Below are 12,087 nucleotides of genomic sequence, written 5' to 3'. Positions count from 1 at the left end.
AGAGCAACTCTTATCCTGTTGATTATTGTTTCTTTTGGGTTGTGCAGTTTAATTCACTGAATTTCTACAAAGTATGCTGTGAAATGCAAACTCACAGACTTTTTTCGTCGCATCCAAAACGAATGTTTATTTCCCCTTATTTAAAATATTAAAAAATGTTTACAGATCAATATTTATCTGCTCCTAGAACTCTGTGGTTAACTGTGGTTAGCTGTTTTGGAAAATATAAACAGTTGCTTCAATATAATGTTGACGTATACTTACTATGTAAATTTAAGTCTTGAGTTTTTACAGCAAATGTCACATCCATAATGCTGGAATTGCTCATATATATATATATATATATATATATATATATATATATATATATATATATATATTATAAACATACATACATACATACATACATACAAGTTAAAATGCTCGTTTATAAATGTTAATACAACAATTAGTATTAATTATTAATATAAGTGATTAATAATACACATATTCTACCTTCCTCCCTACATTACACACACTATAAGTCATTTGTTTGGACTGTATTAAGGACTATATTATGACCCGGAGACAAATAAATGACATTTGGCCTAATTCATAACGTATATTACCAAAACTAAACGCAAAACAAGAGATTTTAGGACAGGCTAGCCTACAACCGACAAACTACACACACCACAACACCATTTATCACGATGAAAGCCGTGAATGACAGAGCTGAGCTGCTGAACTTTAGGCTAAACCGACATGATAGAGTGAATAATGAAGGAAATAAACACAGCCCTGACTGACTCTGTGTGTGTGTGTGGAGCTGCTAGCTAAAGCTCGAAACCCGCCGATTTAACGCACATTTGAGCTGTAAGCCACTCGGTCTCACCTGTAGATGCCTTTGAGCACATCGGGCTTCAATAACAGCGAATCTGAAAGCGATAAAAAGAAAGAAAACAAGCAATAAACCCAAACATGACGAGTTTATGGGCTCTTCCTCGGATCGCGGATGGTGCCACACTCCTGCGAGCCTATTGGCTGCGGTGAGTCATGTGACGCCGCGGGCTGATAGGCGATCACGTGATGGGTTGCTACATAAACAGAAAAAAAAGTTCAGGCCACCAAATTAAAGTTGAATGATTATCTGTGTTATAGGCTTGTAAAACTAGTTTTGTTCAATTTAATAGTGCGATTAATATTCTGTGCTTGTTTGGAAAAGGTCATATTATCACAGGTTTAAATTTACAGCCTCTAAACCATTATTTATTGTACTTTATTTTGAATAAAAAGAAATAAAAAGCAAATGAAGCATTGCAGATTTTAAATATAATCTCTGAATCAGCCGTGAATGAACAGAGATATGTTTAAATAAGGCTTCCCACTTTACACAATTAAGTATATATTATAATATTTCGTATATTTATATTTTTATCTAATTTTAACTTGTTGATTTAGTTATGTGTGTAATTTGTACTTAACGTGTTAATAAATTAAATCCCTCATGACCTGTTCTTAATCACAAGTGCTCTATACACAGCTATTATAGTTTCAAAGCCAGCGATAAACCTCCAGTGAAAGCTTAATTTGACGATTTTCAATTTTCCAACGCTGTTTTTTACAGCATTAATGTTGTAATGTATTACAATACATTCAGTTAAATAAGCATTCATTTAGGTGTTTAAGCTTAAAACGAGATGACCGCTGGCTAGCGCTATCATAGCAACAAAAGACATTTAAAGACATGGATAATATCGACTTTAGCATTGTTTTTTCAGATGAACCAAAAGGTTCACGGAGCATGTTTCTGAAATATCTGCAAACATATTATGGTATTTTTAACAGCACCCTTATTAAGTTGGTGGACATAAAGTGAACTGAACTCTCTTGCTCGGATGGCTCAATATTGATGTCTTTGAGTTGGATGCACATGAATGTACCTCATAAAAACTAATTTCAGAAAGACTTCAGAGATATTTAAGATAAACAGGTCATTCAAATCGAAAATGTGTTTCGTACACAGCTTTAATTAAGTGTTTCTACATTCATTTAACATCTGTACAATACAGAAAGAACTTTTACTTTTATTTGCATCTATGTTTATTCATACAATCAGTCATTTTGCAGACATGTTTATACAAAGTGACTTACAAATGAGGAGGGCACAAATGAGCAAGCAGCTCATAATAAAAATCCAACACATTAAAGTCCATGAAATCACAATTTACTGTTCTTGTTTTTATATAGGGCTTCTTAGAAACAATCTTATAACTTTAACAATTTTTAACTTATAATTTTTATGTGTTTCATATGTTACGACCTTATACAAGTCTAGGGGTTTTTGCTGAAAATGTGTAACAAAGAAGACCAAAATTTAGTAAATAATATTGAACTAAAAAAATAAAAAAATAAATAAATAAATAAACGAGGAGAACACACTTCAATCCTCAGCCCCAGAGTGAAGAGTCAACACAAGTTTAGAAAACATAATCATAAGGATTTATTTAATACAGATATAGAGATTTAACAGAAACTAGGTCAAAACTGAGTGAGTAAAGTCTAAAACAACAAACAGAAAACAGCTAACTAAAAGTTCAGAGGACTAGCTTACCTAACGCAAAATCAAAGATGAAAAATCAACAACACAAACTTCCTCACTCAACCATAAACAGGCAAAAAAAAAAAAAAAAAAAAAAGATATAGTAAAACAAGGCACTCACCCTTTAGGCACACTTTGCAATAAGTAACCCTGCTGAAAAATCCAGCTTAAACCAGCCTAGGCTGGTTGGCTGGTTTTAGCTGGTCGACCAGGCTGGTTTAAGAGGGGTTTTGGCCACTTCCAGGCTGGTTTCCAGCCATTTCCAGCCTGGTCTTAGCTGGTCAGGCTGGGAGATGACCAGCTAAAACCAGCTTGACCAGCCTAGCCAAGCTGGGAGTCCAGCCAAAACCAGCTATATCCAGCTTAAACCAGGCTGGTCAAGCTGGTTTTAGCTGGATTTGGCTGGTCATTTTCCAGCCTGACCAGCTAAGACCAGGCTGGAAATGGCTGGAAACCAGCTTGGAAATGGCCAAAACCCCTCTAAAACCAGCCTGGTCGACCAGCTAAAACCAGCCAACCAGCCTAGGCTGGTTTAAGCTGGATTTTTCTGCAGGGAAAGCAAAACAAAGTTAATTTGGCATGAAAGATTAATCCAACTACTGCAAAATTTCTGCAAAACACTTGTGAACAATATCACCACACAATACACCTACAAGTGAACAATATCACAAAGACCGACCGACCGACCAACCAACCAACCAACCAACCAACCAACTGTTGCACTTAAGAGCTGGGGAGAAGTGTTCCTCAGCTCACTAGCTTCAGAAGCTAGTATTTAAAGCCAAACCACTCAGACTCAAGCAGGTTCACAACGAATAGCAACTGGGAGCTAATTAACGTGAGTCGGGGTGAGAGAGAGAGAGAGAGAGAGCAGGGTGGAGCACAACACTTTATGCAAAGCCTACACACAAAATTATGTTTTGGCTGTAACACATAAAAAAATATTTGCCTACTTAAAATTTAGTGGGTGGGGGGAATTATCAAGCGGGGTCTCCCTGTGGTGCGTGCCCTGTGGGCCCATCCGCTATGCCACTGGCTATTAGTCCTTAAGGGCGGGGCTATTAGTAATTTAGGAAATGGCAATCAGTTCTTTAGGGCGGGGCTATCAGTGTGTTTCTTGTTTCTGCTCTGAATTCATCCATTTGTCTTTCTTCCTGCATATTGTTAGCAACGCTCATCTTTTAACAAGCCAACCGGTTACCAAAGAACAAAATCATGCACCGCCCTAATTTTTTTCTCATTTCACAACTTTTTCAAGTGGATTTATGTGAGAATAGCAGGACAAGGACAATCTTAACTTCCGTATAATGTTGACTTTAAGTGGTAATACAAATGTCCCTGCCAATAATCTTCAGACAGCTAGATAGAAAAAAAGGAAAGACGGTGTCAGTGAAGCTGGTTGTGTAAGTGTGTATATGTGTGTTTGTTATTGGATCAGAGAAGGACACTGTTCCTCTGTCATAATCCAGATCAACTCTCACTCGCTCAAGCTTTTGATTGAGAGTAAAGCCAAACCCTTTAGACCAATTGTGCACCACACTCCAGACATCAGTCTTAAAGAAATCACGACCTTTTCGCTGGTTTGATGCTGTAGTGACTCCAAGACTCCAGAACAGACTGTTTTTAACATCCACATCCCAGCGGTGTGTTCCTGAGGTGAAACCCTCTGAACCCAAACACCCATACGTGTCAAATCTCTCTGGATTATCAGGAAGAGGTTCACAAGTCTTAGTCCGCCTTACACTGGTCAGATCATCAGAGAAGATTAAACGTGGATCAGCAGTGTTTGGATCCAGAATCACAGGAGCTGAAGAGACACAATCAACAGGTGTTTATTTTAAAATTAATAAAATAATCAAGAGTTAACAATATACCTATTAACGTGACACAAGACACATGGCCAACAGATCAGATGCATCAGATATTTTCTTCTGATCATTGTGGTATTAAATATGTGCTTGAGAAATTTTATATTTGAGATTTTTCCACTGGGGCGTCGCGGTGGCACAGTAGGTAATGCTGTCGCCTCAAAGCAAGAAGGTTGCTGGTTTGAGCCTCAGCTGGGTCAGTTTAATTTGAATTAAATTGAACAACATCCCACTGATACCAGCATTCATTTAAAAGACACACTGTATAAATGCATAGAATTGAAAATGGCCATTTGTTTATTTTGCAGCATTAGGAGGTTATATTTACTAAAATCAAAAGCTATTTCAATCAAAAATATCGTTACAAAGAATGTTACGTTTTAATGTAGGACAGCCTTGTTGGGACATGGTTACCATCCACCAACCACCCACTACTCCATCTGTCTAGAGCATCCAGGGTTGCATGGCACTCATCAGTAAACAAGACTGCTTGAACATTATACCCTAGTAGCAAAGAATTCTGGGCCAGATTTGGTATAAAGCTGGCACAGCAGGCATTCATCCGGCACTGGCATACAGCATGTGGGCCAAACATGGCCCGGGTTTGGCAGAGGCGGCACCGTTTTTAAGGCGGCACACAAGATTTGGGCCAGATGAAAAACGTAGTATTTGGCGCAGATTTAAAAATTGGATAAGTGGGCCATGTGAGTTTGGCCAGTCTTGACCCACATTTAAAATACACTAAAATCATTTTTGAGTAAAGAAAAAAAATTCTACCAATCAGGTCACTTTGAGAAAAAGCGTGCCCATAGTGTGCCTAAAGCGCATCACTCCATGGGTTTATCAATTTCATTGCAATCGTGACACACCAACCTGTTCAGGCCCAGTTATGAGTTATTAACTTGGCTGAGACTTGGCCCAGATATGGTCCATGTTTGACCCTTGTCTGGAAGCCAGATTTGGTCCAGTCATGTACTGTAATTCACTGCAGCATGTGGGCCAAGCAAAACCTGATTGTGTGGGCCAGAGCTGGGCCAGAGAAATTTTGCTATGTGGGTATAGTCTTCATGTATGTCTGGACCCACTGGAGCTGGTTCTGTTGAGAGCATTGGTTATAATAGGCCAAATAGTATTTGCTGAATAGTAGATTTATACACAACTGTAAACCAATTGGGGATCCTACACTTTGAGGTACCAGCAGGTCGAAATATCTCATTGCTGCTTTGTAATTGCATTTTAGCAGCTGCTCTCTTATTCCTATGGGTTTGTCTGGCAGAAAGCTTTCTCATTATCTGCACAAACGCCTCTGCACTCTAAATCAGCCACAAATCTCTTTACAGTACAATAATCATGCTTCATTTTTTGTGAAATATCTAATGTTTTTATACCTTGTCCAAGGCATTGCACTATTTGATGCTTTTTTGGCAGCAAAGAGATCTTTTTTCTTTCCCATGATGCTTGAAATCTGACCTGCTTAATAATGTGGCACATCCTTCTCAAAAGAGCTTTCCTTTAGCAAACTAATTATCACAGGTGTCTGAGAAACATGATTTTAGTTGAAAAACAAAACAAAAAAAATATGTCTTTATGACACTTAAATCCAATTTGCATTATAATTTTTAACACAGTGTAGATTACAGATGTTCTCCAGACTCACTGTAGTGGACGATGTCCTGCATCTTCTTCCAGACTCTGAACGACAGGTTCCCCAAATACTGAGACACGTGAATCAAGGCTCCAGAAGGCATCTGTGGATCCGGCTGAGAGATCTGGACTCTGGAGGAACATTCAGGAGTCAGAACTGAAGTGGCTTTGCCTTCCGAAGCAGAAACACCAGCAGATCACTCACCTTTCCATAGCTGCTGGAAACTCCTGCAGAACAAATGCACAACTGATCATCAAGAACTCAATCAATCAATCAATCATTATCTGATCAGACCTCATACCTCCAGAAAGCAGACATCGCTGGCTTTCATCATCTCCTCTGTGTCTCTGATTGTGTGTGAAAGAGCTGAGATGTGTCTGTTCATCTCCTCCAGCTTCTCCTTCATCATCTTCTGCTTCTCGTCCTCTTCTTCTCTCAATGCAGAAATGGTAGCTAATTCTTCATCTCGGAGAAACCGATGAAGCTTCTCAAACTGCTGTTTAATCTGACACTCTGTTTTTCCAGCTTGAGACTGAAATCAATCACATTCACTCAAATGTTTTAAACAACAGAGATCAATATGAATCCAAAATAAACTAAGACACCCAACATTTGATAGATCCAGAAGCAAATCACTTATTGACAATTGGGAAATTTATTGACTGAGATGTAGTATTTTAAATTTCAGAAATTAGAAATGAAAGCTTTAGCTATAGATCTACCAGGAAGACTGAGAAGTCACAACCAAGCAATCCATGTAAGCTCATCTAAACAATCTGTTTGCTGTACTCAGGTGACGTTGCGGTCGGCCTTGTCTCCTCTGCCTTCATCTTTAGGCAGGATCTGCCAGCTCATCCAGAGTTCTGCACTATAGACGGGGTTTACGCCAAAGGACCGTAAAGAGCTCGCATTTATGCAAACAATTCACAATAAATGTTCAAACGTTTATCTGCCTTCTAAAGTCTTTCTGGTAGAATTGCTAATAACTGTTTCCTCACCTTAATGTGGTCAACTGTTTCCTTTAACTTTGCTTTCATTTTTTCTCTGTGTTTAAGCTTCTCCTGTAAGGACTTCAATGCTGTTTTGAGCTCCACCTTGAATTAAACAAAATAAAATTGCATCAAACACTTGGTTACTGTCAGACAACTATGCTACCCTACAGAGGCGTTGTTAGGGTATGTGTGAAACAAGAAAAAATAAATGATGGCTCAGCCGACGTAGCACTATGGTTACAAGGTGCGTTGCTGCAAAACATGGCACTTACTTTTTAACACTTACTATGTGTTCTAACACTACGTTTGTTGTTGTATTTCATTTTAGGATAATAAACAATTCAACATGAGGTTTACACAAAATATTTACGGGGCAATTGCTTTTTCACAGTACAGTGTATCATATGAATTTGAGTAAAACAGCAGAGAGAAAAGCCTAGACCATGACTAGACATTTGTCCTACCTTATATGATGAAGCCGCTTCATCTATTGGTCTACATTTGTGATTGTCGTGTTGTTTTGAAGTAAAGCACACTACACACACAGGCCGTTTGTCCTCCAGACAGAAGAGTTTGAGTTTCTCTTGATGTAAACTGCAGATCTCCTCTTGTCTTTCCTTTAAGAACAGCTCACACACGTTTTGTAGAGCCAGATTTAATGGAGGATTCGACTTTGAGGATCTTCTCCTGCAGACAGGACACTCTGGAGTTTCCTTGGTTCTCCAGAACTGCTGAAGGCAGTCTTTACAGACACTGTGACTACATGATAAAAGCACAGGAGTCTTGAAGATTTCACAGCACACAGGACAGTTATAGACATTTTCAGCTGATGAAGCCATTTCCACCGTTATAACTCAGCGATACCAGCTTTACTTTCACTTTCTGAATGAAGTTTTCAAAAATAAATATCCACAAGAATCATAGAGATCTGTGGTCTGTTCAGAGACAAATGTCTTCAGAGTTTTCCTCTTGCTGTACACCGAAGGCTGATTCTTATTTTTATAATAAACAAAAATAAGAAAAGGTTTTGGTTTTGTCAAAGAAAGTGAAATGAGTTCATAAGAAAGCAGAGCACGTCAAGTCTCTTCCTGGTAAGTGTTGCAGAGGAGGAGTTTCTGATCACTGGGTGTGTTAAAACTGGTCTGACAACACATCAGGATTTCTTCAGTTTAATTAACTTGTACTGAAACATTTTCAAGTATCATGCTGTAAAATGTTGACTCAAGCAGATAGTAATCATAAAAATGCATTTATATTAACACATATTTGTCAACATGAGTTGTTAGCATGCTGACGTCACAGTGAGAAACACTGGAATGCTTAATTGTGCTCATTGTCTGTGATGTAGTGATTTATAGAGAGGAAAAACATGTAGAAAACGAAAACTGTAATCAAGGAAAAGTACAAGCAATTACATAAATATTACTGGATAGAAGTATACTGTACATGCTAATAATGACTTGAGGAAGAGTAAAAAAAATGTAATTAGTTTAATTTTGGTTAATATTGCATGATTATCATTTATATGTGTACAATGCAGATTTAAAAATTTAAATAGGATATAAAGTAAGTGATATACAGCATAAAACAGCTATAATAATTTTTTTGTTTTAAAACAGACAAACAGAAACAGAAAACATTTCATTATCGTAACATGTCTCAATGCACGGAAGTATTAGATCATGTTAAAATAAAGTAACATACTGAGTTTTACTCAAGCGGCAACCTCCTGCTCTCTCTCAGGAAGCCAATACAGAAGTAACTAAAACTGCAATTCATCCGAAATTCCGCTAGTCCTGGCCGCTCCTGGCTCCAAAACAGAGCAAATTTCAATTGAGCCCACTGTTAGACCGGCCAACTTTACAGCAGAAAAAAAGGTGTTTACAGCCTGCTACAAAAAAAGATTTTAGTTAATACAGCTAATATTACCCTTCATGACAACTGTGAGGGGGTGAATTTTTTTATAACTCGTCCATTTCCTTTATATTAAGTTATATTAAGTTTGCATAATTAAGGGCGTGGTCACTTGAGTGACAGCTAGGTCTCGCTGGTCGCCGTCACGTCACCTCAGCTGAATCCTGCAGATTAGCCACTGAACTCGGCATATTTATCGTATTTCTGTGTTGTTTTATGTGGCTTTACACACTCAACTGCCTTTTGGACTTGCTTCCTACAATTATTTGATGGAATGTCATGCTGAGTGCACTTAATTGTGCTCACAAACCATTCACGTGGCCTCCGTTTCCCATGTGAGTAAAGTTATATACTTATATACCATCTCTATACATGTATTTGTTTTATTTAAGATCATTTATCGTTTATATTTATATTTAGAGCTGCAATGCACTCCAGAATCTGACGAATTGATTAGCTGTAGGCTCTAGATCAGTCATCTGAAGCGTTGTCATACAGTGTTATGCTGGAGTTCATCAATAGTCTTACAGTAACTAACACAGACTATATCTGAAGGGTTTGGAAGTAATTTGCGTTTTCCCCCTGTTGAAAAACGTCATAAGAACAATGTTTAGTGGCTCAATGTGTTACAGCAGTGTGTTTTTAAAAGACTAAACACTTTATTGTTATAGTGTACAACCAAGCACAAGTGGTCAGAATACAAACGAGTCACAGGTGATAAAGAATTAAGCGTTTCTCCCAAAGTAAAGTGTGTCTGAACCAGGTCCAAGCTAAATGCAGCCTGCGTCTGTAGCTCCGCTCACTCTCCGCCTCTTTGCCCTTGTTTGGTATCCCGCCGTGGGTGTGATGACGCGCGAACAAAATGGCGACGGTTGGCCGCGCCTACTTGTGGCTTCTTTTGCGCTCTTTAGAAACCTATGGGTGACGTCACGGATACTACGTCCATATATTTTACAGTCTATGGTTTTACTGCTTTAATTCTTATAAATGTTACAGGTGCAGTATGTTAGTTTGACACCCAGTGGCTGAACTAGGTATTGCACCCCTGCTTCAAAACACATGCAAGTGCAGGTTGACAGATTGATGACATTTTAACCCTCCCAAAATTAACTGTTTGAAATTGAACTTTAGAACTGTGAATCTGCAAACCAACACATATCAGTGATTCAGCATCTACATTTAATCATGTTAAAGAGGTTTAATATGTGTTCATTAGATTATAAACCTTACCATTTGGCTGAAGTGCAGTAAGTGCACTATTCTGTGCTTGTGAATGGCTGCGTTACATTTCTGTCATGTTTCGTCTGCAAACACTGTTTGGATAATCGTTGTGCAGTGATAATGTTTATATTCATAAAAGGTCAGTCCAGTTAGCGTTACGCTGTAATAAATTGAACATGATTATATAGTTATATCATTTCAAACTTTCATTAAAAAAGTTATTAAATATACCATTAGATTCAAGTTAAACACAATAATAGTATATTCTGACGTTTTTAATGAGACTTAAAACAATGTCCATTTCTGCCTGTGAACTAAAGTTATGTGCCCTGTACGGAGCACAATTTAATCATGTACGGAACACCGTTAATACCTATCATCTTCTGTACACATGCAGAGGCGGTACTTTTCCCATCTTTTTTCACAAACTTCTGCTCCAAAAGACATCAATTAACAATTGGATTGTGCAGTAGGTATTTACCCAGAGAATGAGCACACAAGCATGCTTATCTGGCTTTCAATGATGGAGGGGTGATCATTTAAGAGCGCTGAATAGTGAAAAGTGTACAGAAATAAAGTTAGTCACCTTTAACTCTTAAGGCTGGTTTATAGACCTTTTTCATGGCTGCTGCGTGGAGGGCGCCATAGCCTTCCGGTAGAATGCTAAAAACTTCCGGTCACAGCGTGTACAACTGGTAATTTGTGCTCCGAAAATGGGTTTCAATAACGTTTTTAATGGATAACAGAGTGTTTTTGTGACACAACTTAGAAATGTGTCTGTTAAAGCCGTTATAATCTGTCACATGTGGTTCAAGCGCGTCAGAAATACGAGAAAAACGTTCTCCTAGTTCACGTGTCTGCCATCAGAAAGAGTGTGTGAGTGCGTTCCCGGCCTGTCAGCTGTTAGCTCAGCGGCTCTTTAACACACACACAGAGAGAGAGAGAGAGAAAGAGAGAGAGAGCAAACCAGAGTACTGGCATGAAACTTAACAGGTATGAAAGTCGTGCAATTTACAAAAATGAGCAATAAAAGTCTGTTATTGATCCTCTGCTGCTGATTTGCTGTTCATTCTAATCGCGAGCCGTTTGTGTTTTATTTCGTGTGTTGTTTTCACCACGGTTTGTGTTTTTCTGTCATTTCGAAATGATACTAGCCTATATTTTCACAGTTATTAAATCAGTGTGTCAGTGGCACAGTACAGGCTACGCGTGTGTGTGTCAAACATTTTGGTGAATTACATTTGTTTGGGCTGGTTATATATTTGAAATAAAGAGAAAATGTTGACTTTAGCGATGACGAGGCTTCATTTAAACTGCAGAAGATGCCGTCTGACACCGAGGGGGAAACGCCTCACAGCAGCTGCTTTCCATCCTATTAGATGGCATTTCTGTAAATGATCAGTCCAGGAGATGCTGCTGATGGACAACAGTATTAGTTCAAAGAGGATAAAAGCAGGTCAAATAGATTAAAACTATCGTTTCAAAGCTGTCCAAATGTGACTGTTTACACGCATCAGCTGCCGACCGGAAGTTCTTCGCATTCTCCTCGTGCATACACGCAAAGCATCATGGGTAATTTTGCGTTCCAAGAAAAAGGTCTATACTTCTGTGTCAAATGATCAGCGTGACTCACAGTGCATGCAATGAGTGTAGCTGAGCATTTTCTGTGTGCTGTTTCTGTTGCTTTGCAATGACACTTCTGAAATGCTAGCTGGTCGTAGGTTATTATAAATCTCTGTGTCAAGTTTCTTCACTGGTGTTTTATTATTTCTGAATGCTTCATTAATGTAGAAGTGGGTCACGGGACTCTATGCTTGTAAACACGCTGCATCGGGCTTGCGTGGCTCTCACCTCCGCCCACACTCG

General features: G+C 38.5%; 2 protein-coding genes across 3 annotated transcripts in view; both read right to left on the bottom strand.

Moving 5' to 3' along the window:
• rab9a (RAB9A, member RAS oncogene family) overlaps positions 1–1,028 on the bottom strand; it is a 15,160-nt gene extending 14,132 nt beyond the window's left edge. Inside the window, 1 exon segment of the mRNA NM_001242974.1 lies at positions 875–1,028. The gene's annotated coding sequence lies outside the window, so the exon portion shown is untranslated.
• Positions 1,029–2,458: 1,430 nt separating this feature from the next.
• Positions 2,459–11,334, bottom strand: LOC147842482 (E3 ubiquitin-protein ligase TRIM35). 2 transcript variants are annotated; one of them, XM_087268578.1, is made up of 9 exons: positions 11,185–11,334; positions 9,971–11,114; positions 7,551–8,799; positions 7,093–7,188; positions 6,396–6,626; positions 6,299–6,321; positions 6,107–6,225; positions 3,142–4,388; positions 2,459–2,731 (listed from the first exon to the last, which is right to left on the bottom strand). In XM_087268578.1, exons 3-8 carry the CDS (start codon positions 7,923–7,925, stop codon positions 3,898–3,900), a joined length of 1,335 nt encoding a protein of 444 aa, XP_087124704.1. In that variant the 5' UTR covers positions 7,926–8,799; positions 9,971–11,114; positions 11,185–11,334; the 3' UTR covers positions 2,459–2,731; positions 3,142–3,897. The 2 variants fall into 2 exon arrangements, with proteins under 2 accessions (XP_087124704.1, XP_087124705.1); XM_087268579.1 differs by lacking the exon at positions 11,185–11,334 and having other exon boundaries at positions 2,459–2,758; positions 3,104–4,388; positions 9,971–10,818.
• Positions 11,335–12,087: the final 753 nt, after the last annotated feature.

This window comes from Danio rerio, chromosome 9 (assembly GCF_052040795.2).
Source record: "Danio rerio strain M-AB ecotype USA chromosome 9, GRCz13ab, whole genome shotgun sequence".
Taxonomy (NCBI): Eukaryota; Metazoa; Chordata; class Actinopteri; order Cypriniformes; family Danionidae; genus Danio; species Danio rerio.
Note: the sequence above shows the minus strand (reverse complement) of the source record. Positions and strands in the feature narration are given on the sequence as shown.

Coding starts and splice junctions, on each gene's coding strand:
- LOC147842482 (XM_087268578.1), bottom strand. CDS start 7,925: ATGGCTTCATCAGCTGAAAATGTCTATAACTGTCCTGTGTGCTGTGAA. Junction 6,627..7,092: donor AAACAGTTGACCACATTAAG/GTGAGGAAACAG, acceptor GATTGATTTCAG/TCTCAAGCTGGAAAAACAGA. Junction 6,226..6,298: donor TTTCCAGCAGCTATGGAAAG/GTGAGTGATCTG, acceptor ATGTTCCTCCAG/AGTCCAGATCTCTCAGCCGG.